Source organism: Lepisma saccharinum, chromosome 6 (assembly GCF_977018435.1).
Source record: "Lepisma saccharinum chromosome 6, izLepSacc3.1, whole genome shotgun sequence".
In the NCBI taxonomy this organism is placed as follows: Eukaryota; Metazoa; Arthropoda; class Insecta; order Zygentoma; family Lepismatidae; genus Lepisma; species Lepisma saccharinum.
This window is the reverse complement of record NC_139234.1, coordinates 43,663,014-43,677,169: the sequence shown is the minus strand read 5'-3', so window position 1 is coordinate 43,677,169 and position 14,156 is coordinate 43,663,014. Positions and strand designations below refer to the sequence as shown.

General features: G+C 37.2%; 2 protein-coding genes across 2 annotated transcripts in view; both read left to right on the top strand.

Annotated features, from left to right (window-relative positions):
- The window catches only part of LOC145988718 (uncharacterized), a 363,608-nt gene that overhangs the window by 181,875 nt on the left and 167,577 nt on the right, over positions 1 to 14,156 (top strand). The window lies entirely within an intron of this gene.
- LOC145988716 (malonyl-CoA decarboxylase, mitochondrial-like) overlaps positions 1 to 14,156 on the top strand; it is a 33,887-nt gene that overhangs the window by 12,217 nt on the left and 7,514 nt on the right. The window contains exons 5-8 of the mRNA XM_083123821.1: positions 6,074 to 6,266; positions 6,904 to 7,001; positions 12,202 to 12,346; positions 13,599 to 13,817. Of these exons, the coding sequence (XP_082979947.1) occupies positions 6,074 to 6,266; positions 6,904 to 7,001; positions 12,202 to 12,346; positions 13,599 to 13,817 (655 nt within the window). The remainder of the gene's footprint in view (positions 1 to 6,073; positions 6,267 to 6,903; positions 7,002 to 12,201; positions 12,347 to 13,598; positions 13,818 to 14,156) is intronic.

Sequence of the window (14,156 nt, the reverse complement as noted above, 5' to 3'; positions counted from 1 at the left end):
GATGGGATCACGGTCTGGGTGTTGCTCGTTGAACCTCTGGGCAACCTGCCGGATCGAATTTTTGCTGACAAGAAGGATTACTTCAGTTCCCTTCTGGATCGTCAGTGACATCTTTCAAACTGAAAAAAAACAAAAAAAAAACAATTAAAACCTAGGAATGTTAAAGAAAAGACAACATCAGCTGTATGGTGACTTTTGTGCCACCCTCTATAATTTTATAGATCTTAGTCTTGTTCACATTTCCTATAGAATTCCAATATGCAACAAAAATTTCTCCAGATTCTGTGTACTTATAAATGTAAGCAAAAAAGCAGCATTTTCTATGACACTATAAATCCACTAGAAAATGAAAAATTGTGTATGGTGTATGAAGATTAGTTGTTTATGAACTTTTTCTGTTGTTTTTATATTGTGGAGATCTGTTATGGTGAAATAATGTACTTCTGTTAACTTAGCCTGAAGGCTAGATGCACGTGATTGTAGCATCCAATACAGTTAATGCCGATTGTAATTTTACATTTTATTCTTCGAATTTTCACGTGTTTTTGAGCATGTAGAATGAAATTTGGTAAAAAAAAAAGTTGTAAAGGTGAATATTCATAATAATTAATGGATTATATATTTAATTGAAAAACACAAGTGTCAAATGCAAACATCATGATGATAAACGTGTCTGGAAAAATTTCATTTTTGGACTGGAAAACCTGGAAATGTCAGAGAATTTCATAATTAAGAAAACGTAGCTACCCTGGAAATGTTTAGCGTAAATTTTGAAAATTTGTGCTCTCAGCCTTGAAATGTATTCTATACATGTATAACAGAGGGTACATGTTCTTAAAATTATATTTATGGCTACCATGATATCAGATACATTACATTTATAACTGCTTCTTTTGTAACAGAAAGCAGGTGATAAATTCATTGGTTGTAGAAGTTAGCTTTTTTTTTTTTTTGGTGCAAGTAAAGGGTTTTTCAATAGGAACACTCGAAGTTTGGCAACTGTGCATGACCAAGCCGAGAGTGACTCAGCCGTAATCTTTAGTAGGTGTGCTCAGTTAGTCTTGATAATTCACCATGGAACGCTACACAATTCAACAACGCGTGGAAATTGTTAAAATTTACTATCAAAAGCAGTGTTCTGTTCGCCAAACGTTCAGGTCGCTGCGTCCAATTTATGGTCTCCACGGTCGTCTTGCAGAGTCAACAATTTGCTGTCTAATCAAGAAGTTCGAAACAACTGGTTCAGTGGTAGACCAAGAAACACCTGTGCGTCAACGAAGTGCAAGATCCGTTGAAAATATTGCAGCAGTCCGGGACAGTGTGCGGGAGAATCCAAGACAGTCCATTCCATGTCGTGCACAAGAACTTGGCATTTCTCCGATGTCAACTTGGCGAATTATGCATAGTGACTTGGGTCTTCACCTGTATAAGGTGCAATTAACTCAAGAACTAAAGCCTGACTGGGCTCTAGAGCAGTTTGAAGCTGATCCTGCTTTTGGGCGAAAAATCATGTTTAGTGACGAGGCCCATTTCTGGTTGAGTGGCTTCGTGAACAAGCAGAATTGCCAGATTTGGAGCGATGAAATCCCACGGGAGATTCATCAGGTTCCACTGCCTTCCGACAAAGTCACTGTTTGGTGTGCATTTTGGTCCGGAGGAATTATCGGTCCATATTTTTTCGAAAAATCAGAAGGAGTCACACTCACTGTCAATGGTGATCAATATAGGGCGATGTTAACAATTTTTTTTGGCCTAGATTTGATGGGATGGATCTGACAAACATGTGGTTTCAACAGAACAGCGCAATGTGCCTTACTGCACGCGATAGACTGTCTTTGTTGCATGAGAAGTTCGAAGGCTCCATTATATCTCGAGGTGGCAACATCAGCTGGCCTCCCAGATCCTGTGATTTAACGCCATTAGATTTTTTGTGGGGCTACGTGAAATCTAGGGTCTATGCCGACAAACCACAGATGATTGCCGCCCTCAAGGCCAACATAACTCGCATCATTGGTGAAATTGAGCCATTTTTGTGCGAGAATGTCATCAAAAATTGGATCTCCAGGATTTGCATCACCCAGCGAAGCCCATTTGGCATTTTTAAAACATAATGTCATCGAATTGGTTTCAAAACAAAAGTACAAGCATGGTGATATCACTTACACAATTTGTTTTATTTCATTTCAAAGTTCGAGCGCTCTTAATGAAAAACCCTTTACATTACTTTATTATGAACACTCTGTATATATGATTCTACCCAATTTTCATCACTTTCAACACAATCCAGGATCACACTGCAGTAAGGAATGACACCCTATTCACACAAGGCACTTACCACTCTTCTAACTTTATACACGTTCTCATCTGCGACTGGGTGAGACCTTCAATCGAGCTATCACTGCTCCACCACAAAGAACTTAACTTCACCATTGCCACCCACACCAACGGCCACAACACTGTCTTCAACTACCGGTTCCAAATTACTGTTATCCAGAGACCTCTTCTAGCAAATGGCGAGAAATGTTTCACATATCAGTTATAAAAGCATATCTATATGCAATTTATAATGCAAGGTATCATATGCAGCACCAACTTTGGCAAGGAGCCTAACCTATTGCACATACGTCCAGAAACTGAGATCATCCCAGAGAAAGGCAATCCTAAGAATGACATTTGCTTTAAGGACTACATCCTCCCTTGCAATGCTCGTGGTAACAGTCTTTGGCCCATTGACAAGATAATCACATACAGAGCAGCCAAATGCTGGATTAAAAGAGAAGACGAAAACAAAATTATGGAATTAATGGGAAAATTTACTGCTTTGCCATTGGGCATCAAAATTATAAGGTATTTCAGATTGAATGGTCCAACACCACACAAGAATGAATATTATTAAAGTTCCTACCCAACATCGAAGAAACACTAGTTATGTCACACCTACAGCCTACAAGAGGACTCATACATTTTCTTATGGGACACGGCTCCTATGGAACCCATCTTGAAAGGCACAACCTAAGATGGAGCAACCTATACCCAAGTTGTCCAGGAACTATCAACATACCAGAACACAGAGTTTACAAACAACGAAAGAATTAATAAATTAATATTGGAAATACCAAATTTAAGCACATACCAGCAAATCAGATTCGAGCATTTCACCAAGCTAAACATCCTAGCAGACCTAGTATCACAAGAACAACTCAATAAATTCGTCTCAAGTAATCCTCAACCTCCCCAATTACCCAGCATAGAAATTATCCCACCAAGAAAATCCGCAAGGCTCGGGGACAGAGCGCACCACTGATCCAACCTCTACCCTCACCATCACCAGCTACGGAGTGCCCACAGGACATAGGCACTCATAAAAGAAGAGTCTACGCAATGCCAATGAGATGAGGGGTGTCTAGAGAAAAAGAAGAAGTACTAGATATAAGACCTTCCTCAACATCAACCCATTATTTAATCAATCGTCTTCTACCACTACTCTAACACCTCTTGCTAATTAATCTTGAATACCTGAAACTCATCTTCCTTATTATTTCCTGATGCCCTAGGAATTCCAATTCCCTGTGCTCCCAGGAAACCTATTAAACAAAGAATGTTAAACCATAAATCAAACTCTAATACACTCACAACTAAACCATGTACCAGCTAACTGTAGACCAGGTGAACGAGAAGAAGTCTCTGCGCAAGTAGTGATGCGAAACTGCTCCACCAGTGAATAGTGAGAGAAGCATGATTGTGTAATGAGCGACTGGAGTTACCCAATTTCCCTGCTTTGCTCTGTAAGCATTACAAACTTTTGAAAGCGACAATACCATACGCACATGGCAAACGGACTGCATTTTTGTGTCAGGTCCGTACGCTTGGTTTAAGAATTTCTTAGTTAAATATTGGGGATAAAATAGCAAGTGCAAATTTTGACAAGGCTTACATTTAGGGTATGGACTAAGGTCTGGACCGCACGTCCATACATGCCATGAAATTTCCGTATATGTACAGTCAGGACTGTACGGTTGGCAATGCTGCACTTTCACCACTCTATTTTCTCCTCCTCCTCTGCCGCTATGTGTGGCCCTGCTCCACAGTTAGCTGGAACAGGGTATACACAATTTTCCTTTCTTGAAATTTCCAGGAACCTATATTTCCAGAATTTCCAGAAAATCCTCATCGAATCCTACTTTTCTGCAACCCTTATTGATATATCAAAATTCCTCTCCCTCTTTACCTTTTAGATATGCAATGTTTACTTATGAAGTAGCTTATATTGTGCTTTTTTTATTTATTTTATAAATATTATATATTCTTTTATGTATCTCTTAGTACATTTATATTGTAAAACCTAATATCTGAATTTGTCCCAGGCACAGGAACAACTTCAGACACAAACATGTATTGTAAACTAATCAACCATTGTAAATCAAAATGAAATAAAACAAATAAAGAACACAAGAAAAGACGGAGGCACCACAATTCCGAGGATACAGATTTAAGGCACCAGAGCGATACGTGCATACCCTAGAATGTATGTGTGTGGAGGTTGGGCATCTTTCCCCCCTTTATCAGTTATGCATACTACAATAGCCATATTACGTTTAGGCTATTTGCCATCTACGAGAGGTTCTTGTAGTTATTTCTTGAGAAATGCTGAATCATTCAATGCTCCAGTCACTTTACCAGTTTATTATTCACATTTTTTTTTTAAAAAAAGGGGGGGTGAATCATGCTTGAGCTGGATCACTGTCTACCAAACACTGATAATAACAAGACTGCTGTTTATCACAGTACCTTTCTCGTGGTTGGTCGTGTTGCATCATATCGATTATCGGTATCCAAGATGGGTAAAGTCAGAGCTTCCATATGAACTAACTTTGGCAGCACGTCACTTAGGTCAACCTCTCACTAAACTCACTCACCCTCACTCAGCAACTTTGTGTAACCCTTTCTACCTGAGCTGGCTGATATTTTATTTCCGGCTCATCACACCAGACTGAATCTGGCTACCAGTAACAATGCCTTACTTACACCCCCACTCTAGCCTTAACCATAAACATTCTGACATTTTCCACCCCATCAACCAAACTGCTGAAAGTGCATTTTTGCTCAACTCCTGTTGTCTGTCATCTTTCCTCTTCTGGCCACACTGCCATTGACAATACCTTCTTTGTTTCTAAAGTCAACCTACAGTCTTGACAGTGAGATATCAATCTTTATTTTTGTGTTGTAAGTGTTTACTGTTTCTTTCCATTTATATTTGTATGTTGTTGTTGATTTGGGGTTTTAAGTCCACTTTATGCACAATAAGGCTAATCGGGACTGGACCTACGTGGGATCCAAATCACTAGGTGCATCCATATATTTGTATGTATGTGTGGGAGCGTGGGGAATGGACAAAGTTAACATTTTTCCTATACCAAAATGGTTCCAGTATAAAATTTACTGATAACAATAACCAGTGTTCTACCAATCTGAAATTGCAAATGTTCATTGAAGTCCAAGTTTGTAACCAGTTGACTGTCAAGAGTTTTGCCTTTGAATAAGAAACAACATATTTAGGCATTTACTTTCTAAAATCATGAATTATATGTTTTCATTCATGAGGATAATAATAAAATGTTAGACTTTTGCGCAAATTTGCCCATCCATAATATATATATGTATATAAGCAACTACACATAACTAATGTTCTTTCTGTGGTACAGCTGTTACTATATTTGCTTGTTGTTTCAGTGCTACGAACAAGCATCTCACTATGAAAAATGTTTCTTTTTCTTGAAGTGAATGGACGTTTTAGCACCAAAATATCAAGTAAATACACCAAATGTACCAGAGTTTATTCAAATTTATAAAATATAATGCACATATTATCTTTTGTTGTCGAACATGTTCACAACAAGTTCAGTACAGGTACTTGCTTCCTTTGAATCATCACCCTAGAAAGTAGCTGATTTCATCAATCTTGTTGTGTAGATTTTAAATTGTTTTTGTGCAACATCATACAAAAATGTTACTAAATATGAATATTCAATATCCAAATGAGAAATCTTATGTGAGATTTTTTATTTTTTTCTAGATTGCAGAGTATGAAGCTGTTCATCCTGTAAGAAGTTGGAAAGATTTAAAAATACGTGTTGGTCCCTACAGGAGATGTTTTGTGTACACACACAGTAGCATGCCCAAGGAACCAATCATGGTCCTCCACACTGCTTTAACTTCAGATATATCCAGTAATATGAGGAGCATTGTACGTGTTTCTCGAATGTCAGGTATGTATACCGTATCATTTAATTTTAGGGATGACGAAGTTAAAATTTATTTTTAAGTCCACTTTATCCTCAGGGAGGCTAATCACGATTGGACCTACAGGTTAAATTGGATTCTGTAAACATTCTGTAAAGTGCCTCCACTGATTAAACCCAGAGCACCTTGCTTACAAGGCTACATCATTACCACTAATCCATCAGAGACACCTGTTTTCTTTTTTGAGACCTGTCACTTCTTTGTTGGGGTAGCCAATATTGATATATCAGTTTTTTGTGAAAATATCAGTCTGACATTTTGATCAATAGTGTGTAAGTCAGTGTATAATCCTACCATTTTTTACTACTTTTATGAACTTAACTCACAATAATCACATCACAGCAATGTATTAAATTGTGTGGAATTCATTGTCATATGTGATATATCATGCATTAAATGAGTATTTTTCCTTTTTTGCCTGATACTTGTATGAAATAGATTCTGTGTGGTTTATTCAGTCTTTTTTTTTCTTTTTGAGTTTTTTATATAGATTTTTTGCTAAATGAATTTTTAGTCAATCTTTAATTTCCTTTCACTTTCCTATTTTAGTACGTATATTGTATAGTATGGCTGACTGGTATTGACTGTCCATTTTTTTTTCAGTGGACGCTTCAAGTTCTTATGATATAACTGAGGAAGATCCTGATGATATTCAAGCTGCAGTGTTCTACTCGATATCATCAACGCAAAAAGGACTTCAGGTAAATCTTTGTTAATTTATTTCTATGTTTTTCCTTCATTGTGTAACGTAATTCATTTGCCAGATAACAAATTTCAAATTAATAGGACTTTTTAGATTTATGTGTGTATATCAGGTGTGACTGATACCAAAATTTTGCTGATACCAACTGCTGATTGGGGCCGAGCCGATACTTTTACCATTTTTTCCTGATACTGATGCTTGAAAATTGCAACAATTTAAAATTGTTCAAAATACTGATTACTATTCATGTGCAAATATTCCGCTCCAATTATATGTATGAATTTGCCAAGAGCTTTGCTTTAAAACATTCAAAAATTACATCAGAATATTAAAATACATGTTATAATTTATTCTTTGTGCCTTTATTGCAATAGATAGTTTATATTATCGATGGCAGGATAAGGAAATTCCGGATGAAGAAATTAAAAGCAGATTGTGTCTTTCTTACTAACTAGTACAGAACAATAATCCCCCCCCTTTTTATCACACCTACAATTGATAGCCAGTGAACATTGTTGAGGAAAAACGTTTTCCGGCATTGTTGTTTGGGTACGAGAACCACCGGACAGGAAGTAAACAAATTTCAATTGTTCTAATTTCTTTATCTTTTTTCACTTCTCATAACCATCAGTCAAAAGTAAAAATATTTTTTTGTCAACATATGGTGTTAATAAAATTCCATTATCACTAAAAGGCTCTGCAGTGATCATGCCAATTTTTTTAAAATTCAAGCTTTAAGTATGTTCTAAAAGGCTATAAAATAAAATTAGTGGCTTTCTCACTGCTTCTATTAATAAATCTTCATTAAAACAAATTTTATGTACATTCATATGGGTTATTCCATGCCAAATCATCACAAAAAATGAACTTTTGAATCCGACCATTTCGGATTTTCATGAAATTTGGTAAGATTGTAGAAGACATGAAGTAACTTACATATGTAAGATTTTAGCCCTCAGTGATACACTGTAATCATACAGCAGGGTTGCCAACCTTATAACAAATATTAAATTTATGTGCTTACAAGGTTAAATAAAACAATTGATAACTTCGCTTCCAATTATGGTATAATTTTCATCTTGGGCATGCTAAGGGAGTATAGCCTTCACAAAAATATGTCTTTATATGAAAATATTGAAATTTTCACTTTTGATATTTTCCCTTTCATGCTCCCAATCCTTCATCAACATTGCAAAATAGCTGTAACAGAGCAAATACGTATGTACATTTACTTCACAAACATTCAGGCTGTTAAGCACTTAGGGACAAAAATATTAAAAAAATGAAGATGGCACATACTAAAAATCTTCCTTGAACTAGTTTCTCTGATACTAGTTGTCTGTGACATTGAAAAGATCGGAGGATGGGATAAGAATAAGTACAAATGTAGCAATTTGTGAAGGATTTGTATTTGTACTATCATTGATATTTGGAAAAGATTATACTTTGCAAGTTAATCTTAAATAGTTTGTTTAAACTATATAGAGACATTTTTGCTCATAACAGAATCTTGTAAGTGCTTTGATAATGGCATAATCTTTAAAAAAGATTTGGAACTTGTGAAAAGTGCCAAGTTTTATTTGAAGCAGGGAATTGTTATCTGCATTATCAAGCAAGTATATGAATAATGCAATACCTGAAATTAAAGATTTGAGGAATAAGACATAAAGTGATACAAATATCTTCTACATTTTGGATGTGATTTAACCAAATGTGGAGTTTTAAAAATTGAAGAATGGAAGCCATCTTGTAGAACGTGGATGAAGTAATTGATATATTGAATATACTCAAATTAGAAATGATGCATCCTAAATTATAAGAAAAAGACACTCTTCTTCAAGAGGGAATTTCGAAGGAACATTTTCTTTATTTATATTACATTTCTATGTTATAAATGGTGGTGATAACAAATGCATAATTTGATGTTGTTGTAACTTTTGTTTGTTCTTGTTTTTCTAAATGTATTTGGCATAAAAATGCTTATAATTGTTTCAGAATAAATGCTATCACATAGCAAATGTAAGCTGGTATTCCTTTTCATCATATATCCATAGCTTCCTACTGTGCTAACACATTAGTTTAAATTCTTATTGGTTACTATTACGCACCAGATAGGTATATATGTAAAATGATGTGCCAGTCAGGACTTCAGAATTAACCGAAGGCATTTACCATGTAACGACCCAGCTTGGTCGCCATTTAATTATTATTAGACCTTGCGTGGTCACTATATTCTTTTTAATCTGATGAAAGAGTTAAGCGGAATGTCCCTGCGAGGCGTACGCTTTTAGTTTAAATGTATTCTGAAAACGTTAATGGTTCCACCTCTACGTTTACTAGCTTCACTCATTATTAGACCCTGCGTGGTCGCTATATTCTTTTTAATGTTATCAATTATTGTCATTTACATTGTTCAACGTGTTGTTTAGAATAGCAGAGTCCTGCGAGGCTCATTATTAATTGTATTATCTGAATGCACACAGTTTTAGTTTATATTGTCACGTGCATCTAGTGATTTTCCCACTAGTGATTTCTCAATGTCAAAACCTTGATATTTCTCAGTACGAAGGTTGCAATATGTAAAAAAATGAGTTTGCAACGCCTACTTGTAGTAAAAATTTTCACCACCCATGCACCACAGCGAGTATAAAACCCAGCGCAGCGAGACCGGAGCTCAGTTGGCTCCCGGATGTCAACTGACAAACATCCTGGGGAAAAACCGGCCATCCAGCCAGAAGCCTAGCAGCCATCCCAGAAGGAAGGAAGGAGGAAGAAAGAAGAAGAAGAGCCTAGCAGCAACCTAACTAGCCGGTCTAGGTGCCAGGTTCTACCTGCCTGGCTTGTCTAGGAGCACCTAGACCTCCTTCCTAACCTGCCGCCCTTGTACAGGAGACACCGGTCGGCTTGCCGATTCCTAGCTAACGCCGGGGGTGTCGCGGCATCCTTTAATCCTTTACTCAGCGCCCGCTTGTCGGAGGTGCCGGCTGGCTAAGGCCAGTTCCCAGCTGTGGTTGGGGGTACCGCGCACATTCTACTTTCTCTTATAGGCGAGCCCGTGACGTCAGCCGCAAACAGCGCCCTAAATAAAATTAGGTCCCTATACTCCCCCTGGCGCCTCACTGCGAGGAATAAATTGAATGGTCCCTGCCCCCCCTTTGAGTCCAGAAGTGGTAAATGCACGTGTAGGGTAAATGTAAATGCACGTAAGTGATAAAGGTTAAAGACTAGTGTGCTAACAGACTTTCTTATGATAAGTTTATAATAAACATATATATATAAAGCTGTTGTTCACGTTTTACCCAGCAAGCCCTGAGATACTTCAGTCTATGTTCAACGACTGGAAGAAGTTAGCACTTATGGGTAGACTTTTGCCATCCTCCTAATTGAAGTGTTTAGAGTGTGGTAATTGTGTGTAGGTGGGACGTTGCAACCAAGATGATAAGTGAGGTACAAGGTAACCAAAAAAGTTCTTGCCGTTTTTGACATCCCATTAATCATGAGCTCACAGAGAGGAAAAGAAATGACGCACGTGCCTGCCAAGCGATCTGGAGTTAGTCTGACCATCGACTGTCAGTAATACAGGCACGTTGCGCACACACAGCAGTCATAGCTCATCCAGTGTCGAAGAGAAATGGAGGTATCGAAGCAGCTTGTTCGCGTGTGCTTGTTGTATGACTTTAAAGTGGGTCTGTCAGCTGCCGCATCAAGTCGCCGCATTGCCAGGCATTAGTTCCAGAAATTCCATTCGGGAGATGTTGCCTTTCGGATGAACCTCGCAGTGGACAACCACATGTGTTGAATGACGAGGCATACAAGTTAAGCAAGTGGGTGGTACCCCACACATTGTCGGCAGCCGACAAGGAACAACGAGTGACAGCCTGTTTATCCTTGCTCACTCGGCACCTGAACACACCCATATTTGATCGCCTGCTCACTGGTGACGAAAAGTGGGTCCTCTGTGACACTCCCAAGCATACCAGACATTGGTTGTTGCCACGTGACCCTGATCCTCTGCACCCACGAAAGGTTATGCTCTCTGTATGGTGGAATTGTCGGCAAGTGGTGCATTACGAGCTCCTTCCACCTGGTCAGACCATCACTGCTGACCTCTACTCTCAGCAGTTGCAAAGGGTGCACCGTGCATTGCGGCAGAAGGAGCCGGCATTGGTGAATCGAAACCTAAAGGTACGTACCGTCCACTGTATTGCTCTTTGTTTATCACTGCTCTACAATGGCAAGAACTTTTTTGGTTACCTTGGAGATAAGCAGAATTGGTTGACCACGCTGTCTTCTCTATATTTATTTTCACTCTGTCTCTTAACTTTGCGTAATACTGCAGAGCCTTTTAGTGATAATGCAATTTTAGTAATGCCAGATGTTGACACAAAAAATCAACATTACTTACAATCTTGGTGACAACTTTTTAAATGGAATATACATATATCTGTGAAATTTAGAAAAAAATAAATGAAAGTAATATGTCGATTTGACTCTTGAGATATAACTTTTTCTGTTAAGTACTGCAGGCCACTACCATGGACTCGACAATGACCAATCCGTGCAAAATTCTGAAACTTTAGCCTCCTGTTTCTCAGTAACTATGAGTTGTAGAGTAAAATTTTTGCATGTGTTTATACCTTGGTAGTATCAACAAATACACAAAGTTTCATGAAAATCTGAATTGGTAGGTTGCATTTTCAAATTTTTCTGGGTGATTAATGTGGAATCAGTCACTTGTTAGTCCAGCTTCAGATAGTTTTTCTCCTTATACTGATAGAACATGAATTTCACCCGGTAGATCCATGATACAAAATCCTACTTGTAGTTTCAGATGATATTTTGTGTTCTTCATTTTGCCATTCACATGTATTGTGCATTTGACCTTTCCTTGCTTTATAAGTGACTTTAGTCAGACTGAATTATTATATATTTACGTAAGATTTGAATGCAACTTTGTTTGTGCAATGAATTTAAAGAAAATAAATATATTTTGGTTTTGCAAAGATATTTTTACGAAAGATTATTGTCTTGAAGACAAACATTTTTAAAAAAGGAAGTAATAAGACATTTATTTTATGCAGAAGAAAATTTGGGTTATCTCCAGGCAGTTCAATGTTGTATTCAGCATAGTGTCTTTGTACTATGTTTGTTCCTGTATTTCTAACTATATCTAAATGATATATTTTTTTATATTTTAGGGCATCGAACTAGGAAATTATCTAATTAAAAGAGTTGTTAAGGAATTGCAGGCAGAATTTCCCAAAATGGACAAATTTTCAAGTCTTTCTCCTATACCAAAGTTTACGAGTTGGTTGCTTCCAAAACTCAAAGTTAATGAAGAAGGTAAGGGTCATATTGAAGTATTTTTTCTAGCAAACATTAGTTTGAATGTAACAGTTTTCGGGTTAACATGTTGAACACTGATATGCATATGTCTGGTGAAACACACATGTATCTCAGTGGTAAAGCATTGACATGCAACATCAGAAATACATGTTGTAGAGATATTCCTGATTAAGCCATCATTTTCACATAACTTTTCATTATGTTATAATCATCAGGGTTGCCATGAGAATGCATGAAGCTCTGTGCAAAACTAGATCCATGAGGTCTTGTGTTGTGAAAGGTAGAAATATAAATAACCTCCATTTCGCTTACACTGAAACGAGTATTGTGTATTTTTAATCATGTAATGCAGAATGCCTTATTTCTGCACTATGAGCCCTTGAAAATCATAATATTTTAATCTCTGTGCATGCAGCCATGTGCTACAGATTCTTTGTTGTCACTGACAATTATTTTATTTTTCATTTAGTATACTAAAATATTAGTACTCTACAGGTTTCGTTTTTCTCTAGTACATATGCTGATTACAAATTGGGCTCTATTGCTAATTTAGTTTTATCTATTTTCTAATTGAATGTGATAGTGTGTGCATAATAATGAGTGAATAAATAATTTAACATCAATATATCTCTGTCTGTGTCGTATACCGACTGAAAATCTACACCAGACCTGATCTGTGTGCGCCAGACCTTATTATTATATGTTGTCTAACATTATTATATTGTCCTGTTTCCATCTTGGATATTGTTATTCCACATTGTCCTTCGCGATGAAGAAATTACGTGTAGTGTCTGTACTGTATTATGATGTAAGTTGTTTCTGCGTATCGTGTTAATGAGTTTGAGAATTATACACCTTTGCTTGTGACTTAAATCTGGTCATATTCTTTCCTCCACACTCTGGAATATCGAAGAACCTGCACTCGACAGTCTGTCTGTCTGTGTGTGTGCCTATTGGAGCATCCCACACCACTAATGGTGGACCTGATAACCAATGAACATCAGTTTGCATGACCACACTCAATCAGTTGGAACCAGTGGGTGCACACCACTCAATGTGTTATTAGAGATATGTTCTTTTTTCCACTTTCATGTCAATTTTGACAATAAAACAGACTCTCTTGGTAGCCACATGGTGTTAGTTTTTGCTCAAATATTGTTGTCAAACACTTGATGAAGTTTTTAAGGTATATTCTATGAAACATTATTTTGGAGTATAATTTTAGTTTGACCATTTTTTTTATCCACAGGTACAGACTGTTTCACAACTTCAGAGGTTGCTAAACTTTGCTCACTCTTTGAGTCTAATACCATAGAGGATATGTGGAAGGAGCTAAAGAGATCCATTCAGAGTAACGAGTGGATGAAAAATAAGGAGCTTTCACAAACTTTAGAAATTCCTTTAATGAGGCTGTGTGCACGGTATCTTTTTGTGGAAAAAAGAAGAGGATATGCATTAGACAGTGTAGGTTAGTTGGAAATTTCTTTTTTACTTCTCCTTATGAACATGAAAAGTACAAGGTGTAATTGTTCAATTGAAAGAGGTAATGCTCAATTCAATATGAGAAAACAGCATGTACCTAGTCATATCATAAATACTGTTACAAAGTTTAGACAGGGATGGCTACACTGGTTGGCAAGGTAACCCCGCAATGTTGGATCAAACAACAACCAGTAACATTGTGTGTTTGGCTGTGGTAGCGGAAAGTTGAATTTCACTACGAGTCAAATGGAATGGGGTGTATACGAGAACCGTGTGGCAGTAATCGCGTTGCACAAAGTTGGCAAATCACCATCGGACATTTTCA